The sequence below is a fragment of the Panicum virgatum genome, chromosome 3K (genome assembly GCF_016808335.1).
Source record: "Panicum virgatum strain AP13 chromosome 3K, P.virgatum_v5, whole genome shotgun sequence".
NCBI classification, from domain to species: domain Eukaryota; kingdom Viridiplantae; phylum Streptophyta; class Magnoliopsida; order Poales; family Poaceae; genus Panicum; species Panicum virgatum.
This window is the reverse complement of record NC_053138.1, coordinates 27,101,298-27,126,785: the sequence shown is the minus strand read 5'-3', so window position 1 is coordinate 27,126,785 and position 25,488 is coordinate 27,101,298. Positions and strand designations below refer to the sequence as shown.

General features: G+C 43.2%; 5 protein-coding genes across 7 annotated transcripts; 3 read left to right on the top strand and 2 right to left on the bottom strand.

The window, feature by feature from the left end:
- Window positions 1–1,743: 1,743 nt before the first annotated feature.
- On the bottom strand, window positions 1,744–5,979 carry LOC120698738. 2 transcript variants are annotated; one of them, XM_039982451.1, is made up of 6 exons: window positions 5,778–5,979; window positions 4,637–4,714; window positions 4,173–4,274; window positions 2,947–3,036; window positions 2,742–2,843; window positions 1,744–2,442 (listed from the first exon to the last, which is right to left on the bottom strand). In XM_039982451.1, the coding sequence occupies exons 1-6, from the start codon at window positions 5,903–5,905 to the stop codon at window positions 2,220–2,222; spliced, it is 723 nt and encodes a 240-aa protein (XP_039838385.1). In that variant the 5' UTR covers window positions 5,906–5,979; the 3' UTR covers window positions 1,744–2,219. The 2 variants fall into 2 exon arrangements, with proteins under 2 accessions (XP_039838385.1, XP_039838387.1); XM_039982453.1 differs by having other exon boundaries at window positions 1,748–2,442; window positions 5,420–5,860.
- A 3,444-nt stretch (window positions 5,980–9,423) lies between these two features.
- Window positions 9,424–14,744, top strand: LOC120698737. The gene is made up of 9 exons (XM_039982450.1): window positions 9,424–9,440; window positions 9,549–9,833; window positions 9,913–10,035; window positions 10,142–10,339; window positions 10,432–10,667; window positions 10,765–10,942; window positions 11,064–11,372; window positions 11,526–11,842; window positions 14,569–14,744. Exons 2-9 carry the CDS (start codon window positions 9,558–9,560, stop codon window positions 14,570–14,572), a joined length of 1,641 nt encoding a protein of 546 aa, XP_039838384.1. The 5' UTR covers window positions 9,424–9,440; window positions 9,549–9,557; the 3' UTR covers window positions 14,573–14,744.
- On the top strand, window positions 11,986–14,485 carry LOC120698739. Its single transcript, XM_039982454.1, has 3 exons — window positions 11,986–12,253; window positions 13,503–13,534; window positions 14,031–14,485. Exons 1-3 carry the CDS (start codon window positions 12,053–12,055, stop codon window positions 14,239–14,241), a joined length of 444 nt encoding a protein of 147 aa, XP_039838388.1. The 5' UTR covers window positions 11,986–12,052; the 3' UTR covers window positions 14,242–14,485.
- Window positions 14,745–17,473: 2,729 nt separating the features above from the next.
- LOC120698736 (microfibrillar-associated protein 1-like) lies at window positions 17,474–20,244 on the top strand. The gene is made up of 3 exons (XM_039982449.1): window positions 17,474–17,681; window positions 18,128–19,346; window positions 19,722–20,244. The coding sequence occupies exons 2-3, from the start codon at window positions 18,175–18,177 to the stop codon at window positions 19,834–19,836; spliced, it is 1,287 nt and encodes a 428-aa protein (XP_039838383.1). The 5' UTR covers window positions 17,474–17,681; window positions 18,128–18,174; the 3' UTR covers window positions 19,837–20,244.
- A 1,016-nt stretch (window positions 20,245–21,260) lies between these two features.
- LOC120698734 (uncharacterized protein At4g15545-like) lies at window positions 21,261–24,567 on the bottom strand. 2 transcript variants are annotated; one of them, XM_039982447.1, is made up of 9 exons: window positions 24,067–24,567; window positions 23,764–23,832; window positions 23,403–23,483; window positions 23,210–23,267; window positions 23,040–23,132; window positions 22,735–22,947; window positions 22,162–22,204; window positions 21,771–21,849; window positions 21,261–21,629 (listed from the first exon to the last, which is right to left on the bottom strand). In XM_039982447.1, exons 1-9 carry the CDS (start codon window positions 24,394–24,396, stop codon window positions 21,537–21,539), a joined length of 1,059 nt encoding a protein of 352 aa, XP_039838381.1. In that variant the 5' UTR covers window positions 24,397–24,567; the 3' UTR covers window positions 21,261–21,536. The 2 variants fall into 2 exon arrangements, with proteins under 2 accessions (XP_039838381.1, XP_039838382.1); XM_039982448.1 differs by having other exon boundaries at window positions 23,427–23,483; window positions 24,067–24,562.
- Window positions 24,568–25,488: the final 921 nt, after the last annotated feature.

The following is a 25,488-nucleotide window of genomic DNA, read 5'->3' as shown; positions in this document are numbered from 1 at the left end:
GAGGTGCTGCTGCAGCTTCGTCAGATTGATTCCGCGGTATTCCTTGTAGCACAGCAAGCAGCGCACGGTACTGCCCTCTTTTCTCCCGAACTCCCATACCCTGCTGTCTCTCTCCCCGAGCTGGGGACTGCATGCATCAGGTAGATTTGATCAGCACAATCAACTCCTTTAGACTGGTTCTGATTGTAGTTAATAATTAAGCCTCACCGGTAGCAAGGAAAGTACACTTTCACGTAGTCCTCCACACACTGGCGCGTCTCATTGCCATCCGCGAACGCCTTGCTTCCTCTGCAGCATATCAAGTGGAACGCAAGTGAACAGTAAAGATTCTGGCTGGCACAAATAATCAATTCTTTAGCATGAGATAGATAGGCATGCTCACCTCAGAGGCGACCCGGTCCTCTCAATCTTCTGCAAGCTAGGCAATATGGTGCGGTCTGCAAAAGAACTGCCTGTGCTTACGCCATCAGGATAAACAGCTGCAATGTAATTGTGGTAGTACGAATCTGCGGCTGCTGTGCACCCTAGCTTCCTCATGTCAATATAGATTTGTTGGAACGGAGGATCGACGGACGATCACAGATCACAGAAACACGAGACATGGCGACGAACGCCCCAGCCGCCGAACGGCCTGTATGTTGGCTTCTCTTATTCCACTCGGCTCGGCAAAAGAAAACGGTGGAGTACAGAGGCTATTTATCAGCCAGGGGACACACACATAGGAGCCACGAACTCCCAGCCCGGCCATCTCGCCAAGAATCGCACGATCCTACCCTCAACGTCCTGCATGCTCGTTCCGGACGACTCGGCCACCTCCCGTGCTAACCGGCGCCTCCCTCTGCTCCTAACCTCCTCCTAGGATACTGCAGCCTGGACGCAACAACCATACATCCGTTCTGCCCCAAGACCTGGACTCCGAGTCCACAGTAGCTCAACTGCATGGCGCCAACACACACAACACACACACCAGCAACACATCCATGCATGGCGTGTTTATTCCAACAAACTCCCCCTAAACACGACATGTCATTGCCGGAGTTGCTGCAGCTGCCGTCGTCTTCATCGCCACAGCCGCCGCTACGCCCTCCTGACATGACGCGGCCACGGGCCACCTCTGCATGTCCATCTCCGGCGAACGCTGCACGCTTGCCGTCGCCGCCACGGCCTCCACCCTCGACGCGAACCGAGCACCCGATGGCCTTCATCATCTTCTCCGGCGACACACGCCGAGCTTCTTCTCCACCAGCAACTTGTGGCCATGGACAGCACCATATGCACTGCAGCCACCATCTTCGTCCTCAGCGACACACGCCGAGCTCCATGTACGCCGGCGACACACGCCGCGCACGAACGCGAACTGGTTGACGCCTCCTCCTCATCAGCGCCATGAGTGCCACACAATTACTTGCGATGGAGCCAAGCGCCATGACTTGCAGACTGCCGCACGGTCCGGGCGACAAACGCCCTACCCCTGGCGACGAACGCCGCGGAGCAGCACGCCATCTTCTTCGGCCCCGGTGCGACGCACACGCCGCGGAGCACATCTTGCCCGGCAAGATCGACACACGATCCGCTGTCGAGCGCCTCCACCGGCGACCACGCAAAGGCCGACACACGGCCCGGCAATTAACCTCGTCGCTCCGCAACCGGACAACGCCATCAGGCCGCCGGCGAACTCCGGCTTGCGCCAACCGCCGCCATGAACGCCGGCTCGTGCCGGCCACCACCAGCACACCTCCGACGAGGGGAACGTATCTCCTGACGACCTAACCTTGCTCTTGATACCAATTGTTGGAACCGAGGATCGACGGACGATCACAGGAACATGAGACATGGCGACGAACGCCCCGGCCGCTGAACGGCCTGTATGTTGGCTTCTCTTATTCCACTCGGCTCGACAAAAGAAAATGGTGGAGTACAGAGGCTATTTATCAGCCAGGGGACACACACATAGGAGCCACGAACTCCCAGCCCGGCCATCTCGCCAAGATTCGCACGATCCTACCCTCAATGTCCTGCATGCTCGTTCCCGACGACTCGGCCACCTCCCGTGCTAACCGGCGCCTCCCTCTGCTCCTAACCTCCTCCTAGGATACTGCAGCCTGGACGCAACAACCATGCATCCGTTCTGCCCCAAGACCTGGACTCCGATTGGCACAGCAGCTCAACTGCATGGCGCCAACACACACACACCAGCAACACATCCATGCATGGCGTGTTTATTCCAACAAGATCTGCCCTCTAAGCCACAAGACGAGCTCCGGATGGGCCTTGTAGATATTTCGCTCGGGCGCACCTGCTTCGACAGCGCCATTATCAGCTTCACCATTGGCTACCATGTGATCCAGAAGCCGCAGTGCGCGCTCCCACTTCTCAGTACGCAGATAAGAATCCAGATCACTGGCATTTCCTTCATTCTCCTGATCCTGATCCACTACAATCCTGCAATATTCAAATGGAAATGTTACTCTTTTTTGTCACATGCATCACCTCATTTCACACAATACTCAACCCAATCTAGCATCCTCGCTCCAATTTAGCATCACCTGATTTCGTCTAACAATGGTAGGACCGCTACTATTCAGAACAAACGACACTAGTAAGGGCACTACTTCACACACCTGTTCTAAATAGACCAAAGAACTAAAATTGAGTACCAGTACCACAGCAGGTAAATTCCTGATTATCCACGAATATCATAGCATGGATGCAGCAGTAATCCTGCACATAACTGAACTTACATGTTCATTGGCACCATAACAATCGTTTCCTCACGGTCAGAGCCCCTTATAGCATGGAAGTTCACAGCATGAAGTTCAGTAGAAGCATCCTCTTCCGGTGCACTACAAAGTACATCAGTACAACATTCATCAGGTAGCAGTTTACAAAACAACAATGTCCAAAAGAAGTAATAACATGTATGACTTATACACATACTGAACTTACATGATATTGGGCAGAGTGGACTCATTCTCAGTTATTTCAGCATAAATTTCTGAAGTAATTGGTGCAGTGACTATATTCTCAGCTGAGTCCCTATAAAATACAAAGTTCGCAGCAGAAAAAACATTAATCATGAATCAGGCCAAAACAAAACTATCAATCCACTGGTGAAACAAAGGCGTTGAGCATGGGTGAACCAATTAAGGGGATGTCATCACATTTATTCAAATCGAGCAATAACAAGTCCCTTCTAAAGCACACATATATGCTATATTGATGCATTTTCATATCGTGCCATTGTAAATTGTGCAAATATATGTGGTTCGGTTTAGCTAAAATGCCAGTGAAATAAAAAAGTCACTCCATCTATCACAGGTGTCACTCTATTCACACTTTGTTCGCCCTGAACCATGCCCTTTTGATTGGCAGGTTCCAAATTGTCTAATCCAGCTTAAATAGGCCATCAATTTAGTCCATGACTCCATGCATATTGGACAGTTCAGATGTCGATTACAGAGCATTGACATTCATTAGCATATAAAACACTAGTTATTCATTCATGTTACTCCTTTGTAATAGAAAGGATGGAGAATTTAACTTGAATAGTACTGGAACTAGAGAAAGTGACATGCCAACAATATGTAGATCCAAAAATGTGGTAATGATCGTGCAATAACACTTGCAAACATTGCTGATCTTATGTGCTGTAGAAATCAGAGAAAACTTATATGCTATTGAAATCCAGCAATGACTCATAATCGTCAATCACCTCAGCATTAAAAGCAGCATCCTCTACGAGGGCTCTACAAAGTACAAAGTTTAAACCAATAAAAAACTAACCATGAGGCAGTTGGATATAAAATCCTTTCATCTCTATCTGAAAAGGCAATTCATAAAACCACTAACTGCAAAAGAGTCCCATTTAGAAGTTATGTCACATACTGGTACACACTTCATGTAAACAATTTAGTGGGGAGTTTGTAATGGATTTGGTTCTTCATGATCCAATCCACATTGCAGTCATACCAGTCCTCGCCTTACTGGGCTACATGACGGGCTAAGGCCACTCATTTGGAAAGCTATTGCAGCTGCATGCATGCCAGTGTCAAGCATGCAAACAGACCAGGATCAGCAAGAAAGAAACACGCCATAGACATCCATCGCAGAGTCGATTAAAACTTAATGCGTGCAACTGGAAGGGGAAAAAGAAACAGATTTCGAGTGCTCACCCTGCAGCTGCAGTATCATTCTGTGTTGGGGCAGCTGGCTCTCCGGTTACTTGTCCAAACAATTCTTGCATCAGAGAAGGGCACTCTTGTTCTGATAGTAGACTGTATGTACATTGTTTTTAAAAATATAATTCCACGAAGGGGCATGCTATGCAGAAGGAAATGTTGAATAATATAGAAGCATTTATGCATGCAACATTTAGGCACTCCTTGGACTTACAGAAACAGAAATCACAGTATTACTACTGTTCAAGAGCTATCTGTTGAGCCAAGTCTATGTATCATGCATATGTACTGAACTTCATTCGAATTGACTTATTTTGAGTTAGTTTATACTAGTTAGAAGGAAATTTAGAATAAGCTAACAAACCAAAGGCAGGCCCAGGCATAATTCATTATTAGTTGGAGCAAATGTAGCTGGAGCAATGTTGAAAATGCTTATTTGTTTTCTGGCACATACTTACATAGATAAGAACTCCTGGTCTTCAAACTCCCCTTGATATGCTTCACTATTGTCAAATCCAGCAAATGTGGGCATATGCCTGCACATAACAGGTAAACGATCATGTACTGGTAGAAATACTGCACGAACTGTACACATGCCAATTGAGTAACCTGTGGCACATGTCATAGCTTAATAAAATGAACTGGGCAATAACAAAAGGCGCTTTGCCGTATAAGCTCAAAGCCACACAATACATAAACTGCAGTCTCTTGCATCAGATTAGTTTATGCATGATTGTTACACTGTAGTTTCCTATTATTTTGATCCCTAATGCACACAGAAGATCATCCAAATATTACTGTCCATCATAGTCATAGAAGCTGGTCGCCCAGTCACAGATGTGGTCAAACTAGTATTATAAGGGCCCTTGCAACCGTATACATTATATGCTACACCCGAATAAAAGGAACACCTGCATTTCTCTCCTCTGCCTATAGATTAACACCAGATATGATTGTGTGCGTCAACTGACAGTGAAGGCACAATTTCGTTTAAAGGAAAAGACAGTGCAGGCACAGGTAAATCTAATGTAAGATGAAACAACATCAACAGGCAAAATGCATGAGAAAATAACATAATGGATCATGTACTGGCAATGAAATCAGTGATTGTAATAGCCGTGACCCCAAGTGTTCATGTTCAGTGAACAAACGTTCCAACTAATTGTGAAGATCAACATATCCAGGTCCCATAAATTAATACTGGAATAAAATCCTCAGAAAGCCAGAAATATGCCACTCACATTATCTATTGAGTAGAGAAATCCAATGTGATACTTGTTTCAAAACGAAATCCAATCCTTCAGCGAGACTTGTTTCAGTTTCAGAACGAAAGCCAATCCATGGCGGAACTTATTTCAGTACAAAAGCCAATAATCCATGGTTATGCGAGTAAATAAAATCTCGGAAAAACAAACCCTAACTGGCAATCGATCGTTCCGTATAATCCTGCAGGAGTAACCAGGTGTACACCACCGCATTCATAAGCAAGCATGATGCCGCGATATGTGGTGTGATTCTCGAGCATAACGGGGCACACTATGGACGATCTCATGACATGATTAACCATCAGGAAGGAAATAGAAACGTAGAAAAGCGCACGCGTAGTCGGCGAGCTCGGCGTCGCCGAGGGCCGCGTGATCGCGACGAGAGGGAGAGGCGCCCCTGCCTCTACCGCCTCCGCCTGCGCCACCGCCAGCGCCACCGCCTGCGCCTCTCCCGTCCGCCATCCGAAGCACTGCCGCCGTCTCTGAGGGGATAGATGAATGGGGAATCGGGATGAGGGGAATTGCGGCTTGGGTGAGAAGCGAGAGAGCAGCAGAAGAAGGGGGGGGGGGGATTAAATCTCTATAGAGGGGGGCGGGGGTTTAGGCAACGATCGGCTCCCGTGCCAGGCTGGCATTGAAGCCACCTTGCTCGACCGCTCGCTCACAACTTGCCAGCTTATTACATTTCGGCCCGGCCCGGCCCATTTTTCTTTTTCTTTCTTTTTGGCATTCGCGCCCAGGCCGATCGTTTCCCTCCTTCAGCCGGGCGCGGCTGTGTATCACTGAACGCGACAGGATAAACTAACGTCAGTTGAAGACGTAGCGCGTGTGTGGGCCGCTTTTCAACTTAATAAATTTGATTGTTTGCGTACACAATTGCTAAATTGGCTTGTTAGATACGGTCCAATATTTATTATTATATAGCATGAAGAGGAAAATAGAATACGCATGCATGCAGAAAAAGACAAACAATAACATCACCCACATGCAACACAACTTTGAAATGAAAAAAATCAATAAATCCCAGAACCAATGTCTAAATTAAATTCACCATTGTATTTCTTGCATCAAGATTTTCAGAACAAGATCACACTTGACTATATTTGAATAATTTTATTTTTTAAACTTTTTTTTTATAAAGGTCGAACGTATGAACCATTACGAACAAATACATCTCTCTTTGCAAACAAAAATAGTAAACCCAACGAACAAATAATAGTATACTACTGAACATCACAAACAAAATTCTGGTGCATGCATGTTGTCAGTTAAATAGGAGAGAGGCTCTGCACATGCATATAAAAAATCCAAAATGAAAAAGATATAACTATTGAACTGTGCATCTAAATTAAATTTAGGATTTTGTCATTATCTTCTTATCATAAATTTGAATTGCACCATTGTCTTTGTTATGACAAGATCTTCAAAACTAAATAATTAATTTCAACTACTGGGAACAAGTAGTTTAAGAATGTGAAGAAATGATTATTTTTTGTGAATAAAAAGCTAAACATAACGAACAATTAATAATGTGCAATGAACAAAATATTACACATCACGAACATTTAACTATATAGAATAAAAAATAAAAAATGAATATCATGAACAAATGGGTAAACATCATGGAAAAATTTAATCTACAAAGCGAACAAATAATTTAGCTTTGCGAACAAATTAGTTACACAAAGACAAATAATATAAACTCAGGAATAAATATTTATACCTTAAGAAGAAACGAATTTCCGAAACAACAATTTTGTATACAGGAAACAATACTATATGAACACACACCAACTTTTATGATGTTTAGAAAAGTTCAAATGGATAAAATTATGTATAAAAAGTAAAGGAGCATGTAAACTAAATAAGAATAAGATAAAAAGATAGGTAAAATAGATAATCTATTTGATATGAAATAGAAAAATAAACTCAAATATTATTATATGAGAAATAAGGGAAATCAAATAAATCAAAGTATTCGAAAGTAGATAAAAGAAAATATCAAATATTAATATTCCTCTGGCCATTGTGCACATAGTTTAAAAAACACATGAACTATAAAAAATAGATTAAATGAATATTATATAGTGTAAAATATCTAAAATTAGAAACAATAGAGAAAATGTGAGAAAAAAGAATAAGGAAAAGGTATTGGAAAAATGAAAAAAAATAAAGAATAAGAAAAGCAAGAAAATATCTATAAAATAATCACTAAAGTAGTAACTAAAAATAAAAAAGAAAATAGGAAGAAAAACACAAAAGAAGAAAGATTGGAACAAGGAAAGAATATGAAGAAAGCAAGTAGCAAAGAAAAAAGAAATAAAATAAGAAGAAGAAAAGAAAAAAAACTATAAAGAGAACCTACTGTAGGTGCTGCAATAAGTCCACCAACATTAGTAATACAGTAGTAGTGCAAGTGTACAATTGATGGACTAAAAGCAGATGGCAACAGCTCACTACACAATTGAGAATCAACAAATAAATAGATAGTGAGCTTCGTACGCTAAGCAATATTGGACGAACCGGTTCCACCAAGTCCTTTAGCCGATGGGCCAGTGATTTGTCGCGCGGGCGACATATAGCTGTGGCGCCTTCAACCGGTTCCCTTTCGGCTTGGGTGTCTTCCGTTCGGTCGCACTCCACTTTTGGTGTTGTAAAGTACTGGTCCATAGTCCTCAATACAATTACAAGTAGTCCAGTATGACATTATTATACATCAAGAGGCTTACCAATGGCTAGACAAATAGCAGCAAATTCTTTCTTAGGCTGACAAACTCAAACCCTTCCGGATAGAAGGGCATTTGAGTAACAAAAAGATTAACTCATGAAAAAAAATACATCTAACTTGCCAGCTTCAAGTTATTACTGTTTCAATAAACGTCCTATTATAACCTGCTGTAGAAGGGGATGAAAACGTAAGGGTAAAAAGTGGCCCTGAAAACTGATGATCTCAGTCTCTCACTATCTTTAGGAACTGTTTCGCTGATGCAGAGGAATAGGTGCTCTGGTCAAGTAGGCGAGCAATGGCGACAGCTACAAAAATGCTAGTTCACTTGACTGCACATAACCAAACAAGAAAAATGGTGTTTTGTGCCAATATACTACCTCTGTTACAGAATATAGCTATTTTTAGATTCTCTCCAAGTCAAATCTTTTAAACTTAGATTTTTTTTCTGAAAGAAGATTTAAACTTTGATTGTAGATGGTAAAAACAACCATAGAGATTTATAAAATAAAAATAATATTAATTTATTTATAATGAAACCAACTATCATAATACATAACTTTTTCTATTTAAAAGTAATTATTTTTGGAGATATTAATGGTCAAAGATGAAAATATTTAATTTTGATCAAGCCTAAAAGTTTTTTTTCCTTTTTGAGATTACACAGTACAACTCAGACACTCACAACGCACGCACACTCACACCCCTATGAACACACGTACACAAACTCCACCCCTATGAGTATCTTCGAAGACCGAGCCGGCAAATCCTCGCTCTTGTAACCACTAGGCTACAAGCCCTTTCGCAAGTCTAAAAGTTGTTGTAGCCCTTTCGCAAGTCTAAAAGTTGTTATATTTTAAGATGGAGGTACTAGAATCCAACATGATTGCACAGGCCATATAATAAAATTATGACTTTCAGAAAACCAACCATATAATTATATTCCAAACTAGCACAGGCCATTACCTTCAACGCCAACGAGTGGAGCGACGCCGGGCACGCCGTCAACCACCTCTACAACATCCTCTACATGATGGGCCGCGCGGGATATCCGGCGCCGGCGACGTCCGCCCCGACGTCGGCGGCTACCTGCCACTGATCGACCAGGTAGCCGACACGATGGCACGGCGCCATCATCGTCTCATATTACAGCGAGCCAGCCTGCACTCTGACTGAGCTCAGCATGCACGCAGGGAATGAATGTCGACGGCCGGAGGCTGTCGGTACCGGAAGGCCATCCCGCCGGGCGCGGCAGGCGGCCATGCCAACACGGCAAGTCTGATCGGACCCCCTCCATTTCTGATCCTTGTTGTAAAACTTTGGGTCCTCTCCTCCATGAATTTCTTACGCTGCTTCTTCCGATACTTTCTCGCGTTGCAGGGCTACTACATGTGGGACTCCTTCGCCGCCGGCGTGGCTCTCTCCGGCATGCGCCATGGCGAGGCCGGCGGCGTCAATGAGTTTGCCGAGCTTGAGTACATGAACATCACCGTGGTAACCTCCAACGAACCGTACGGCGCGCGCGACGGCTCGAACCCTTTTTTCGATGGCCGTGCTACTCCGAAGTTTGGACTGCAAGAGGGTGGAGTTCACAGTGGGCATGTTCAGACTGGGATCAGAGATGCCTTCTGCCTGGTGCCGGGAGGCAACAGAGGAAGATGTGAGGTAATATATTGTACTGCATGCAAAATGTTTTTTCAAACATGACAAATTCTGATTTCTGAAGCCTGAATTCTTTTCTTAGGATGGATACACTAAGGAAGTGTCCGGTCCAGAAGCAGTCAGGGTGCACGTCGCAACGAGAGCGAAGCCGAACGCCGATAAAAGTAGCCCACTGAATAGGGAATTTTTCAAGAGCTTCCTAGAGGTAACTAAGCAAGTTTACTTAGCTTGTTTTTGAGCTCAAAGTTCACAAGTCACAATGTCAAAGTTCAAGCACAACAATGAGTCAATGACCAATTTTTTATTTTCAGGCTCTAAATCTCCCAGAAAACGCTGGCCGTTTCAATATAAGTACACAGTTCCCACATTACAGAGAAATTTTCTACAAGCCAGATTTCAGGAATGTAAGCAGGGGTAAGGCAGTTATTTTTGACGTGGACATGAGCCCCGGAGATTTTGTGTCCCTCATATACCTCTTGAAGGAACCTAGAGAAGTAATTGATCTAAAGGTGAGAAAAATGTATTTTACAAACTGCACAAATTTGAAACTATCAATGCGGTTCACTTTTGTAGCCTGACAAAACTTACTGAACTGTTTTAGGCAGTTTTGGTCAGTGGCAATGGCTGGGCTAATATCTCGAGCATCGATATCGTTTACGACGTTCTACATATGATGGGCCGCGATGATGTCCCAGTCGGTCTTGGCAATACCACTTCATTGGGCAATCCAACCCTTGGTTGCAAAATTTTTTATGCTATTCCCCATGGCAGTGGTGGATTTATTGATTCAGACACATTGTATGGATTGGCTTGGTCACTGCCAAGAAGTCCTAGAAGGTAATCACTCTCCCGAAGCCACCTTCATATGTCTGCTAATGCAGTAATGATACAGAATTGTCACAGTACATTTTACATCCATTCATTCCATTATTAGGTACATGTCTGAAAATTTAGATCATCCGGAACGCCAGCAGCCACATGCTTATGATGTTTGGCAGTCAATCAGGAAGCAACTTGGTCCGGGTGAGAAGATCACAGTTCTTACCAGTGGACCTCTCACCAATCTGGCCAACATTTCGCTATCTGACATCGATGCAAGCTCTGTGATAGAGGTCTGCTCCTTTTGCACCCCCGCCCCCTCCTTACAGTAGTACAAAACTTCAAATGAAATTGTGAACGGTCAATGAACGTCGATGCAAAATTGATCTTCATTGTACACAACCTTGTATGCAGAGAGTTTATGTCGTCGGCGGACACATCAGAGATAGCGGTCATGACAAGGGAAATGTGTTCACGGTTCCATCGAACAGATATGCAGAGTTTAACATGTTCCTTGATCCACTGGCTGCAAAAACAATCCTAGAATCCAGTCTGAATATCACACTCATCCCTCTTACCGTGCAACGAAAGGTTGCTTCATTTGAGGGTATCCTTGCAGCTTTTGAGCAACACACGCAGCATACTCCCGAATCAAGGTTTGTCCATGGTTTGATCTCGCTGCTACAGAAACTTCAGAGGAAACAGAAATTGTATGATCACATGGTAAATGACCCCTTAGGACTGCTTTAGTAACTTGCTGTAATTCGTTCGGCTAGCCCAATATTTCTTTATTTTGGCCTATGCTCAATTGTTGATGTCTGATTAGTCTCTAATCTTTTCTTTACACATTTTATGTGTAAATTCTCTCGTTTCCAGGACATATTTCTGGGAGAAGTTCTTGGTGCAGTTTACATGGTCCAAGGATCTAACTTGGAACCCTCTGTGAAAGTAAAGCCAGTAAGCATTGTTGCCAACACAACCGAAAGTACAGATGGGCAAATTTTGTCCAGGATAAAGAGTGCAAACCAACTGAAAATACTTTATAATTTAAACAATGGAGTATATTACAACCATCTGGCAAATTCATTGGCAAACGATAAGCAATCTGCCGTTGTTGGGAGCTTTGAAGAGCAAAAGGCAATTTGGAGCAGGTCACAAAAACAGTTCATGACAAACATAGCAAATGATATGAAATAAGAGTTTTGCTATTTATCTGTCAACAGATTTCTTTGCCATTTATCTGTCGATTTTTGGACCTTTGATTTTGCTTTGAGATTTGTGCGAACTATTGGGCGTATAAAACAGCTAACCATGGACCGTACACTTTCCCCAATCTTCTTCCGTCTTCAGCTCGACACGCGGTGGCGCTGGCGGTGGGTGCGGCAAGGCCCCTCGCGGTGCCCATGTCGCTGCTGCCGCCGCCCCTTCGTCTAAGCACGGGCGGAGCCTTCGGCGCCAGGCTATGGGTGGGCTCTGCCGCAGTGAGTGATCTATTGTTGGAGCCTCCTATCGAGCTGTGCCGTGGCCACGGTGGTTGGAGCGGAAGCAGGATTTTCGGGGTCGCTTCCCCCGTGCCGACGGCCGCAGAGGACTCTCCAACCACAGTTAAGTTGATTCATAGCTAGATCATTGGGTGCTATTTGATTTTGTTTTGGGGGTTTTCAGATTGGGATGCTATAAGAACTTGATTCGTAGCTAAGCTGACTAATGGTGCTTGCTCAGGTAGTCAGGTGATGTTAGGATTGAGGTCGTTTGCTGCTTCAGTTTTTTGTTGTTCTGTAGATATGGCTCTGCAGATGTGCTAGCTGTTGTAGTTGTCTGAGAGCGCGGATGATGCAGCGAGCGCAAAGCACAATTATTTGCTTGTGTGTTTGTGTGTGGAGGAGGCACAGGTTTGTCAATGTTTGTATGCCATCAGTTGTAGCTTGTTATCTGCTGTCTGCTAGTATGCTTGGTTGGTCTTAACATCTACAGGTCCAGACATTGGAATACTGGTACCACTGTGATTATGGTAGCATTGCATTTTATTTTGATCAAGCTAAAAGAATGAAGTTAGTTTAGACCTTAGGGTCCTAAAAATCCTGTCAGTGAGAGGGGAGCACCAGTAGAAAAATTCAGCAGTATGCACTGATTACTCGTGCTGCTTGGTCTGTGCATATGTTTGAGTGTGTGCTCTGTTTGTGCTCATACCGGAGACCACATGATATAAGTTGTGGTGTATTCTATCTAGGATATACAACATTCAGATGATGAACAAATGGATATTCCTGTTATTTCCTTGTTGCCCGGTGTCTAAAACACTGGACTGTCAGATTGTTGTGCTTTCTTTCCCGGTATACACAACATGTTCTTATTTGGTGCCCATTACTTAGGCCTGCAGTAATATTGTATTTGTTAGCGTAGCACTGCCTATGGGTCGCCAACTAGAAGTAGTTTGCAATTACAAGTTCATGTATGGGTTGCCATCCATTCCTTTTTGTTCATTTTAGATATCAGATGCTACTTCTGATTTACAGGGAGTTATCCGATAAATTGGTGAGTTTTAATTTTTCTTTTTGTATGGTACTGAACTTCTATTAGAGTACGGTTTGCTATTGAAACTAAAAAAAATCCTACAATTCTGGTAGTACAGTGTCATGTCTAAATTCGGTCTTTTTGCCAACTAGTTTAATACATACAGGAATGAACCTGAATTTGCTGCTACTAAAAAGAGTTGTGCATGGGACAGCCCTTCAGATATTTCATTTAAGTTATTCTATCTCCAAAACTAATACTTACTTTCAAATGCTTTAAAGAATCATGCTCCTTCTTGGTCTCTAACATAATTTTCTTAATGCGTTTGGGTTTGTCCAGGTATGTCAAACCGCTGATGCCTTTGTGTCTGTGTATGTGGGTTCTCTCTCTCTCTCTCTTGTTCAGTTATATTTTTTGTGGTATATGTGAGTGTATTTTATTTTTTCTCCTTTTCTTTTGCCATTGGCTTTATTTTTCTTAGTTGTGATTGTCTATTTAGTTTTTTGTAGCTGTATTTTTTATTTTTATTTTTTTAGAATTTTGATTTGTCTATTTTAGTTGAGCTGAGTGTATATGTAGCTGCTATTTGTCTGTGTGTCTCTGTGTATGTTGTCCTTTGCTTTTAAAGTTTGACGCGGTTTTTTTTTGGGGGGGGGGGGGGGGGGGGGTTGTGGTTTGGAGTTGAAGTTAGTTGAGTTGAATTTTTTAGCTGTTATTTTCTGAGTTCTTCGCTATATATGATGTCTTTGCTTTTAAAGTTGTCATCTACATATCTCGTATGTAATTCTGGTGTGTGTGATTTTTTTTGCTAATTTGCTTAAACTCTCTGTGTGCAATCATAATCTTCATGTTGGTTGAGCTGGTCAGGTTGAGAGAGGTGCTCGCAAAGCTTGAGGGGGCAGGAAACAAAGCTGAAGGAGAAAGGAGAGAATGGAGCCCATCTCATTCAGTTGTTGAAGGAGCAAAGGAACCTCTGTCTCATGCAGTTGACAGAGGAGCGCAAAGGAAGTTGAGGCAACAGCAGAAGAAACTGAAGGAGGAGGAAGCAAAGTTGAGGCCAGGAAAGAGTTTCATTTGAAGCATGGATTTCCCTTGGGTGCTGACGAAGGAGAAGAGCACCAAGTCCCCAATCCGGGCAGGTCCCCCAATCAGAGGCTGATCACAAGCCTGAGGAGAAGATCATCTATGATGCTGGGTTCACAACCGTGTAGTGTGTTTTGCTAGTGGATCTTGGGTTTGGAAAACTTGTTATGGGTTGTTTTCTGTTTATATTGTTTGACAGATTTTTTTTTGTATAGTATCTATCAGTTTTTTCCAGCTAAGCTGTCTTCTTTTGATTGGCCCAAAAATCTGACAGATTTGAGGTTCAAATATCTGTCGACAGATGTGTAGACAGACCCATGAAATAATTATGTTCTGAAGCAATATTGCTGGGAAATGATTAAGATTAGATACCAAAAGTCACAACAGTTTACAGCATATTTCATCATTTTTAGCTTCCAAAAATAGAAAGGGATATCAACAGAATTACATTTGTATGAAAGGAAATTAATAAAGCAATAAAATTTATATTTCTCCGGATGGGTTTCACTTACTCCGGTGATTGTGAGAACCTTCTACTCTGCAGTTGTTTCGAGCGAACGTTTGTCTAACCAAACTAGTTAGGTGGCCTTAGTAGCACTCCTCGGTCCAGGGTTCCAATTCTGGTAGGAGCAAATTTCAAGCCGAGGTTAAAAAATCCCCTCGCTTGCCTAAGATGCTACAAATGGTGGATCATAAGATGTCAACCTTTTCAATATTTTTGATACCGTCAATGGAAATATCTTATGTTATAAGCACTAAATCAGATGGTTCGTATCATTATTTTTCTTAGTCACATTTCTTAAGCCGCTGTCTAAAGTCGAGTTGGAGAAGATACCCTAACATGTTTGTTAGGTATATATTTTGCAGATGTGTGACGTTTTCCTCGTGAGAATTTTGTTGATTAGTATTTATATGCAATTCTATTTTCTCACTCTATTCGCTAAAGTTTCATATTATGTGTACCTATACGTAAGATTTAGATCAATAACCAACACTGGAAAGATTGATCCAGTACGATAATAATTAAATGAAAGCCCAATTTAATTGGTATAACACGTTTATGTAGCTAAATAGGGTATTATTAAAAGGTGATCAATTAGTTTTATTATTTCATCTATTATATTAAAAAGGAAAGATATTAGTATAAAATAAAAGGAAACATAGTTATTGAAATAAAAAGCATCACGACTAGCTAGGACCTCCCAGAGCCGGGCAGGTGTAGCGGAGGGGAGGTTGGGCGCCGGCAAGATGGAGGGGCGCCGGGGAGATGGAGCGACGCCAGGCGGGTGGAATGCCGGCAGCACTAGATGTTGTCGTGGCTGGGAGCGGGGAACGGACAAAGGGAAGAAAAGAATGAAGCGGTACAACATAACCGGTGGTAGTGGATAATTTTGATGAATGTTTTTGACTCATAGCCGGAATAAGCTGGGTGGGAAGTGCTGCAAAACTTGAACCAGCAGGAAGCTGCTTGCTGTAAAACTCGAACCAGCAGAAAGCTGCTTTTCAGGTGTGGGTGCAGGTGGAAGCTAAGCTCTTTGGTTGGGTTGTTAGCTTTTTTAGAAGCCATAGGAGGCTGGAAGCCCAATCAAACAGAGCCTAAAATAAAAATAAAATAATACTCCCTCTATTCTCTTTTCTATTTTAATAGTTCTATTTCATCTTGGTACAACGATCAAGAAGAAGAATTTTGCTTATCATCTCATCTCTATACTTCTAATCCTGGACCAAGCTCGGGCCAACCATCGCGCCACGTCGCCCGCAATTCCCGGCCATCGGATTGGCCGGGCGGACGGCCTAGATCTTGCGTTTCCCAGTCATTTTGCAAAAAAGTCCTCGAACTTAGGTCATTTTGCAAAAAAAAACCTTGACATTTTGCGAAAAAGTCCTCGAACTTAGGACATTTTGCAAAAAAGCCCTCAACATTTTGCAAAAAAGTCCTCGAACTTAGGCCATTTTGTAAAAAAGTCCCCGGTCGTTTTGCAAAAAAGTCCTCGAACTTAGGCCATTTTGCAAAAAAGTCCCCGGACATTTTGCAAAAAAGTCCTCGAACTTAGGCCATTTTGCAAAAAAGTCCTCGAACTTCCTTGGAGTACCAGATCTTGCGTTCCCCAGTCATTTCGAAAAAAAATCCTCGAACTTAGGACATTTTGCAAAAAAAAAATCCCCTAACTTTCTTCGAATACAACCCGCCGTCTTTTCCCTCTCTCAAGAATTTTCTTCGAAATACCCTCAAATATTACTTAAATTATGTAACAATCTGTTTCATTCATTACTTCTACACTAGCGACACTATACATACAATTCGACTACCAAGACACATTCGAACCAAAACGTGTCCAACATAAAATTTGCTTAACATTTCAAAATATACAACTTTATTACAGAGCATATTTGTAAACTCAAAACACTTCCACAATTCATTCACACCAATGCTTATATGAAATCCATTCTACCTATGATTCGGACACTGAAATATTTTTATGTCAAAAAGTTTTGAACGCAAAAAAACACTCAAAATTTGAAAATCTAAATCCCTGCTACACAACAAAATTTTAAATTAAAAAATATTTTCATAATTCGTTCACATAAATATTTACCCCTAATTTCTTTAAAAAAAATATCATCACGTGTCTATTGCTAACTTTCATGATTCTAGCTTGAACTCTCCCGTTTTCGCATTTATATCAAGCTTCCAGCTTAAGAAAAAATGTACAAATCTTTCTTTTCACAATTACAACATAAATTCTATTTACAAAATTCCCAAACCTACAACTAAGATCTCCGGGACTCCATCATCTCTTTCTTTGTCCACTTAATCCCCACCTCCATGTCAATTGTATAATCCTCTAGACATAGCCTACGCTAATACTACTCACAGGCTATCTACTGTACCAGCCCAAGCTGGCGCGCCAAAGGCGCGCCCCAGTTTCTAGTTTATCATGATTTCTCATTTTGGATGTTATCTTATACTTGCACTAGTATTTTTTTCAAAAGAGTTACTCTACACAGGAGTGGAACGACCGTCCATATTGTTCCCAAAATGTCAATTTAAATGAGAATAATTCAGTTTTAAAAATATGACTATCAAAAGAAAATAAAGAGAATAAAACTAAATATCTAGATATGCTTCTTTTTTATTTATTTATCGAATTAAATCTATTTAGACTAATCATAGTAAATTTGGTGACCGAAGCCGATGAGTATCGTTGTCCGGCTCGAGCTCGGCTCATCGACAGCCGCCGTCCCGCTGAAGGCTCTGCCCTCAGGTTCATCTCCTCCCTCCGTGTTTCTCTTCTCAAACCTTTCCCTTCTCTCGAAGAGAAACTTTCGAGAAACTCTTCTCCTGATCTCCTCGCTCGAGATCTTCCGTCCCTGGCGGCGACGACTGGGCGAGCGGCGGCCCAGCCCTTTGCCGGCGACGAGCGCATCCTCCAGGTATGCCACGCGCTCGCCCCTTCTCTTTCCTTGTGCTGTGCGAGACGGGGCGCCCCAAACCCTAACAAAAATATCTGTATTCGGATCTGAATCCAGTTACAATATATTGAGCTACCTACTAACTTGGATTTCGTTTGCAAGAACAAGAATTATCGGGTGTACATGTGTACACCCATGTCCTATGCTGGGTCCGCCCCTGCGTGGTACCCTCCCCTGCTATTCTAATATTGCAATTTATCCATCCGTGCTTTGATTAAGCTTCTTATTCTTCAGCCCGCAAGATTAATATGATTTGGTACCCAAATTACGGGCGCAATTTATTTTTCCAAAAAAAAAGAAAAGAAAACCGGTGTCAAGCTCGCCGTCTCCTGCACGGAGCTGAACCAATTCTTCACTGGCATGCCCAAATGGTACTGATGTTGTTTCATGGTTTGTGTGCATTGCAGGCTGTTTGGGCACCCAGGTGGTGGGGAATTGGTGACCAACTGTAGTCATGTCCGTGGCCGCCGGTGTAAGTGATGCGGCCATCGCGGTGCGCGACAAGCTCCGCGGCAAGATTGGCCAGACCAAGGTCAAGCGGTACTGGCCAGGAAAGGCACCTGAGTGGGCTGATGATGCCGAAGAGGACATAGACCTCCGGACGGCAAGAGTCTCCCTTGATAAGGCATTCCCGAAGGATGAGGATGGTGACATCCCTGCAAAGGATGACCGCCGGCTCCGGCGTCTCGCACAAACCCGCGAGAACAAGGAGGAGTTGAGGGCAGATCATCGCCGCATACGGCAGGCTGAGATTGTGTCAACTGTTGAGGAGCAAAATGAGAGGCAGGAAGCTGATATTGATGAAGAGGACGAGGAGGCCCAGGAGGAGAGGAGGAGGAGGATACGGGAGAGGCAGCTCTTAAGGGAGCAGGAGGAGCTACTTCCTCAGGAAGATGAGGAACCAGTGGAGGATGAGGAGTCAGAGGAATCTGAGTATGAGACGGACTCTGAGGATGAGCAGATGGGCATGGCCATGGTAAAACCTGTCTTCATACCAAAGTCACAGAGAGACACCATTGCGGAGCGTGAACGGTTGGAGGAGGAGGAGCGGCAGCTTGAGGAGCTGGTCAAGAAGAGGCTGGAGGCTAGGAAGATTGAGACTAGGCAGATTGTGGTTGAAGAGATTAAAAAGGAGGAGCACATTGAGAAGGCATTGAATGAAGAGGCCAACATTGAGGATGTTGACACAGATGATGAGTTGAATGAAGCAGAGGAGTATGAATCATGGAAGAATAGAGAAATAGCAAGAATTAAGAGGGACAGGGAGGAAAGAGATGCAAGGTTGAAGGAGAAGGAGGAGATCGAGAAGGTCAGGAATATGACAGAGGAGGAGCGTAGAGAATGGGAGCGGAAGAATCCAAAGCCGCTTCGGCAGACCAAACAAAAGTGGAAGTTTATGCAAAAGTATTACCACAAAGGTGCCTTCTTCCAGGAAAGTGTTGATGATGTTATCCAATCAGCTGGTAAAGAGGATATCTACACCCGTGATTTCTCTGAACCTACTGGGGAAGATAAGATGGATAAGAGCATCCTGCCCAAGGTCATGCAAGTTAAACACTTTGGGCGCAGTGGCAGAACAAAATGGACACATCTTGTTAATGAGGATACTACAGATTGGAATGCACCGTAAGTACTCGTCTGTTGCATCATTATTGGTATTTTTCAGTTGACTTGTTTTATTTTTCTTCCATGTGCTTTCAGTAGAGGTTGCTAATTTTCAAGTAAATAATTATGGCCTGAAGGAAAATATTATATTTTTTATTCTTTTAATAAGGAACCCAGTGAATGTCCTGTTCTTATTTTTTGAGCTGACATATTGTTGTAGCTTTTGACACAGAGAATTCACCGCACTTCTTATATATTATAGTTTGTCAAAACCTTAAATCTAAGTACACACATATTAGTTGAATTGTTCTATATGTTTTCTGTGGTCTATCTTGGTCTTTTTAACAAGGAATGCATATATGCTGATTCTGGACTAATTTCTTGATGAACTTTCAGATGGGCTACAAATGGGCCTCTCCGAGCAAAATATAATGCAAAAATGGCAGGCATGAATGCACCTATTGCTAAACCAAAGGGGAGTAAGAAGCTGAAGGACTGGGATGCAAAATGAGATGCTGGCTTGACCTGGTAGGCTGGTACTACTCTCAGCCTTACTGCCATACAGGCACTACCTAGCCAAGAAGTGCAAACAATGCTTATATTGATACTTTTCTTTTTCATTTTGACTGCATAAATCCTTTGATAATGTGCTCTCATTTGTTAGAGTTGAAATGTCCCATAATGATCCACTAATGGTCATTAGGATTGTACTTTCTTGTGACGTTTGCATATTTATTGCCTTATGCCTGTGGGAATCTTCAATTTCACCTTTCATTAACCATTTTCTTTGTTTGCTGAACCTTGGTTTTCTTATTCCAACCAAACTAAGTAATTGTTGTGACACTGTGGTCTACCATATGACATTGAGGTGCCACCCCATGTAATCGTGCATGATTGCTGTGATGTATTATTGATTGTTTGTGGCTGTGCCTCTCATTTTGATGCTCCATCGATGAGAATCATAGATTTGGTGTTGAGATGGTGTACTCGGGGTGTTACTTGTTGATAAAAACAATGAGTTGCTCCACAACCCACTTTAAAATGGAACAAATGGGTTTGCTAGTAATGCTGATCTATATAATGGAATGCACTATATACATTTCGTATTCTGAATAATATTTGGCATGAGACAGTTCTGCTTGTTTGTTATATAAGATAGAAATACGAAGTATGTATCTAGTAAAGTTTGCACCAGAATATATGTGAAATTTATTTGGAAAAATTATCAGTAAGTTCTGAGTGTAGGTCTATTTTTAATAGAAAAGAGTAGCAGACTATGGTGGGGAGGGATGCCAAGTAAGGAATAGGTTGCATCTGCACTTCCTAAATGCATCACATTTTTAAGGCTTCAAGTATGCAGCATATTGAATGGAGCAGAGGCTCCGAGTGCTTGCAGCAACATGGGGGAAGGGAAATTCACCCTCCAGTATCCGTCTGCGTTTTGCGGCCTCACAAAGCTCCTCTCGTGCGGACTAGTGGCAAAGCAGGGCTGGGAGAGGCGAGCGCGGCCTGGGTGCCTGGCAGCATCAGAGCTCATTAAAACTTTTGGGGAGCCTGCTTTTGAGCAGTACAGGTCATTAGCTTAAGCTTCCCTCCAATTTCTCAAAATTGACACTTGGTACTGTTACCCCTCAGTTTACTGGTACGCTCTCTTAGAGCAAGTTTAATAAGCTCACCAGCATCTCACACGGTGAGCTGGCGCACGGTGTTGGTGGGACCTGCCAGCATTTAATGCAATGCTGGAATCTTGGCCAATAGTAGGCACAGGGGGTTGGGGGCGGGCGGGGGGGGGGGGGGACGCCTGTTTCTTTCTCTCTGTTTCTCTCACATACGTAGGATTTCATCGGCTTGTCGCCTATTATTAAACTTGCTCTTACAAAACTCTGAAAAAAATCATTTTAAAACAGTTGTTTCGAAGTCACAAATTGTCTATTATGCTCCAGAAATCAGACCTATTACATATTTCCTCTTATTCCAATACTCCATTTGTATTGAAGATTTGAAGTATATAAATTGTAGCTTACAGCAGACAACCCATGACTATATGGGCGTAAGCAAAAAGAAAAAAGAAAAAAAAGAGAGAACTATATACCAAGAATCTTCAACAGACTACAGACAACAAATGCAAAAATTGACCAACATCGTAATCACAATATACCAGTAAAACATGGATCACTAGTAGCCATAGGAATTGTTTCAGACTTGAGGAGTCTACTGAACGTTACGAGTAATTAGACTCTCAAAGATGGTGTACAGGTCCTTGTTTTCTGGACCAAAGATTTCATCCGCCTTTCTTAATGTATCCTGTAATGTACCATGGAAGGATAAGAAAAAACAGTTCATACATCGCAAAACAGAGTAATTTTAGTATATATATATATATATATATATATATATATATATATATATATATATATATATATATATATATATATCCATTTATACCTCTCTGGTCTGCCTGTATGAATTCAGTTCCTTCACATTAGCCAAGAATGCACCAAATTGCTCATAAGACAAGCGGTTTCTGCACAAGCAACAGTTAAATAGGGAAATCAAGTGTGCACTTGGATAAGTGTAAAAAAATCGCTCTTTTGATAATTAGGCATCAGTGGAGTTCAAACATTTCTTTCTAGATTCCTGGAAAACAAGATCCTCAGGGTCATTTGGACCTATTGTGCGGCAAATGTGCAGTTAAATACATCCAACTCCAAGCATCTCTTTTCATTAATTCTTAATCAAGTCACTCAAGGCCATAAATGCAGCATATTTCAGGGGAACAAAATCAAATACTTAACTGAATACGTGGAAAAGAAACTGTCTGCATAATTGCACATACCTGACCTGACGAAAGAATTCTTTGCCATCAACTCTTGTTCGTCCTGAAACAAGTGATCTCTCAGTGAAAAGAAGTTTATGGATAGCTTATTTATGATTTTGTGCTGAACCTAGAAACCAAAGAGATGAACCTGGTAGACTACACACAGTTCATTTTTTTGGTCAGTGAGACTGTAATATATCTTGGAGTTTTCTACAGATGGTATCAGGGTAGTGAAATTGTAATATATCTTGATGATGAAAATGTAACGTACTAGATACTACCTCTTTTTTCAAAATACGTTTTAGTTTTGGCCCAAGTCAAACTTCTCTAATTTTGACCAAGTTTAGTAAAAAAAATACACTAGCATCTACAACATCAAATTAGATACATTTTGGAACAGAGGGGGCACATTATAAAAGCAGAACTTTTTTGTAAAAAAAAGAATCTTAGCTACATAATTTCTTTTATATAATCTTGCGCATGCAATTGCACTTTCTTCACACACAAAAAAGAAAAGAAAAGAAAAGAAATTTTACATTCAAGTATCTGACAAACAATATAACTAACTCTTGGGTTTGTCAAAAAGTTCACCTGTTTGACTTGCCGCATCAAAAGGAGAGCTGTAATGACCAGAATTGCCTGAGGACTTGTCATTAAACATATTCATTGATGTAATGGAGATCGAATGTCGCCTTGGTGGTGATACGGATGCATAACCACCCCTTGGGGGTGAGCCTTTGGGAGTCATCCTTGGTGTGCTGTTGTGTGACGGTAAAAAAACATGTTGACGTGGTGGCCTAGGTGCTGCACGTACAAAAAGGGATCTCTAAGTAAAACGTCATGAACAGATTTTCATATAGATATTAACTAGATGTTAAGATGAAAAAGGAATGTACCATCTGGGTCAACTTGACTACTTCCCTCTGAAACTGAACTTGCAGTTTCTGATAACTGTGACGATTTGGAAGTTTGGAGTGCAGAATCTTCATCTGACAAAAAAAAACTGTGTAGATTACTCTTGAGAACTAGGGTAATGTGGACCTAGTACAAAAACCTTATGTAGTACCTGATGGAGCAGATGAGAAATTTGGACTTGCGGCAACTCTTTCCCTGGGAGCAGTAGTCTACAGAAAAGTAATTTGAAAAAGAAAAAAAAAAGGAAATGACTTTCAATTGAAATTAACTACAAATACAAACAAGGTAAGAATTGAAATGCTCAAGTCAATGCTGGGTCCTTCAAACTAAAAGCTGGAGACAACTTGAATGTATGTGAAACGACTTACATCAATGGCGTCATCTTCCTGGAGCGACTGCACAAGTGTCTTCTTGAAAACTTCCAACTGCACAAGAACGTAGAATACAAGCAGTAAGGTACACGCTTGCGAAGTTTGAAATGGTACTGGCTAGCAAGAGTTATGGACACCACTAGCAAGCTGTTGGACTTGATATATCAGAGAACAAACGATTGTGGCAAGTCCAATGCAGCTCTACTCAAATTCTAGCTTGAAAATATGATTGGATTGCTAGTTTGCTACGCAGTTGTCCCCAATGGACACTGGAAAATACATTATATACTGTCAAAACGTGGCCCCAAAGCGCAATGAACCAATGTCCTGTTACCTTGGCGACGTCTCTGTTGAGCTTCCTGACAGTGTTGGACAGTGAAGAGTTCTCGCTCACCAGCGTCTCCTGTGCATCCGTCACCCACGACCAAAACATGCAGAATCGTCAGGTTGCAAGTGACATGCGCTTGCCCAAAATTATGCAGCATGACACACAGCTAGCTGCTAGCGACGACCAGAGGCAAGCGTCGGCGAAACTTGAAAGCAGAGTCGCCGCAGGCCCACCTGCCAGCGAGACTGCGAGAGCCGTTGGCCGTTCCATAGAATGGGAGGCAGAGGCCGCAGCAAGTGAATTGCGTACCTTCTCCTCCTCGACGCGGCGGAGGCGGCCGGTGGCGACGGCGAGCGCGGCGTCGAGCTGCTCGACGCGCTCGCGGAGGTCCTCGGCCTCGGCGTCGCGCTCGGCGAGCTGCGCGCGCAGGCGCGCCGCCTCGGCCTCGAGGCGGCCGAGGCGGGACGACAGCGCGATGGAGGTGATCTTGCGCGCCACGTCCAGCTGCGCGAACGGGTCCGACGGCAGCACCGCCACCAGCTCCGCGGGCAGCCCGAAGTCCTGCCGCTCCCCCGCCTCCGCCTCCGCCCCGCCCACCACCGCGGCCGGCGGCACGGCCTGCTCCCCTTCCTCCTCCATGCCTCCCCTCCCTGCTCCGCGCTTCTTGGACTGACGCTCCGTGCTCTCCGCTCCTTCCCCTACCTCTCGCCCTTCATTCCCGTGCCGCGGCCGTTATCTACCCGCCCGCGTGGGGATTGGGCTGGTGGCGCTCCCCGCCCTTTCCCTGTGGTAGTGTGGTTGGTGGTGGTGGCGTGCGCGACGACGCGCCACGGGTTTGGGCTGGGGGGCTTTGGAGGCTAGCGCGGCAGCGCTCGGGTCGCCCTGGCCTCGGTGCACCGCGCGTGTGCAGGTGTGGAGGGCCGGGCGCGCGCCTGGGTCTGGGTCATCGGGGGAGGCGAAGGCGCGGGCCGCCCCGGCCGAGGCCGAGGCCGAGGCCGAGGCGGGGTGTGGATCGGGGCGCCGTTCGCCGGCCCTCCGGTTCGGGAGCAGCGTGGTGCATTGTTTTCCGGGCCTCGGATGGCTTATTCTGGGCGGCGATTGGACACGTTGGAGGTAAGCGGTACACAGCCACACAGGTCCGGAACACCTCGTGAGAAGTGAACAATTCGAGCTGGGAGTACCAGCGAGCGTAGTACTCGCTGCCACTTGTTTCTGTAATTTTTTTTCGTCTTTTTATACTTGCTCTAATTCATAACTCGTGTTCCTCATTTAATTTTTTTTAAAAAAACAAATTGAAAAAAAATTCCTGGAGTAGTTGATAATGCAATTAAGCAAGGAAGATCGATAAAAGAAGGCCAAAGCTACCTATAGATTGTGAAGTAGCATGTGTTTTGAAAATAGTAAAAAGGAGACAACACGGTAAATTTTTTAACATGTTTGAAAAACACGATCCAGATATGGAAGCCCACGTAGCAAGTGCTCAATCCCTTTCAAATTATTAGTCATTTTAGCTTTTCTAGATGCATAATTTTTGTTATATACCTATATAGATAGTATGTATATTATATCTAGATGCATAGCAAAATCTATACTTCTAGAAAACCAAAACAACTAATAATTTGAAATGGAGAGTAGGTAACTAGATATCTCATCCACCTCCAAAAAGTAGTATACTAATAACACAAGGCATATAAGCCGTTAAATGGACACCATTAGAACCATCCCAGCTTA

Excerpts from the sequence above, each read along its gene's own strand:
- LOC120698738 (XM_039982451.1), bottom strand. The coding sequence starts at position 5,905 with ATGGCGGACGGGAGAGGCGCAGGCGGTGGCGCTGGCGGTGGCGCAGGC. Across the intron at positions 4,715-5,777 it reads GCCGAGCTCGCCGACTACGC|GCATATGCCCACATTTGCTG; the intron begins GTGCGCTTTTCT and ends TGTTATGTGCAG. Across the intron at positions 2,844-2,946 it reads TCCACTCTGCCCAATATCAT|TGCACCGGAAGAGGATGCTT; the intron begins GTAAGTTCAGTA and ends TGTACTTTGTAG.
- LOC120698737 (XM_039982450.1), top strand. The coding sequence starts at position 9,558 with ATGTGGGACTCCTTCGCCGCCGGCGTGGCTCTCTCCGGCATGCGCCAT. Across the intron at positions 9,834-9,912 it reads GCAACAGAGGAAGATGTGAG|GATGGATACACTAAGGAAGT; the intron begins GTAATATATTGT and ends TTCTTTTCTTAG. Across the intron at positions 10,668-10,764 it reads CTGCCAAGAAGTCCTAGAAG|GTACATGTCTGAAAATTTAG; the intron begins GTAATCACTCTC and ends TTCCATTATTAG.
- LOC120698739 (XM_039982454.1), top strand. The coding sequence starts at position 12,053 with ATGTCGCTGCTGCCGCCGCCCCTTCGTCTAAGCACGGGCGGAGCCTTC. Across the intron at positions 12,254-13,502 it reads CAGAGGACTCTCCAACCACA|GTATGTCAAACCGCTGATGC; the intron begins GTTAAGTTGATT and ends GGGTTTGTCCAG. Across the intron at positions 13,535-14,030 it reads GCTGATGCCTTTGTGTCTGT|GTTGAGAGAGGTGCTCGCAA; the intron begins GTATGTGGGTTC and ends TGAGCTGGTCAG.
- LOC120698736 (XM_039982449.1), top strand. The coding sequence starts at position 18,175 with ATGTCCGTGGCCGCCGGTGTAAGTGATGCGGCCATCGCGGTGCGCGAC. Across the intron at positions 19,347-19,721 it reads ACTACAGATTGGAATGCACC|ATGGGCTACAAATGGGCCTC; the intron begins GTAAGTACTCGT and ends ATGAACTTTCAG.
- LOC120698734 (XM_039982447.1), bottom strand. The coding sequence starts at position 24,396 with ATGGAGGAGGAAGGGGAGCAGGCCGTGCCGCCGGCCGCGGTGGTGGGC. Across the intron at positions 23,268-23,402 it reads GTCGTTTCACATACATTCAA|ACTACTGCTCCCAGGGAAAG; the intron begins GTTGTCTCCAGC and ends ACTTTTCTGTAG. Across the intron at positions 22,948-23,039 it reads TAGTCAAGTTGACCCAGATG|CACCTAGGCCACCACGTCAA; the intron begins GTACATTCCTTT and ends TTGTACGTGCAG.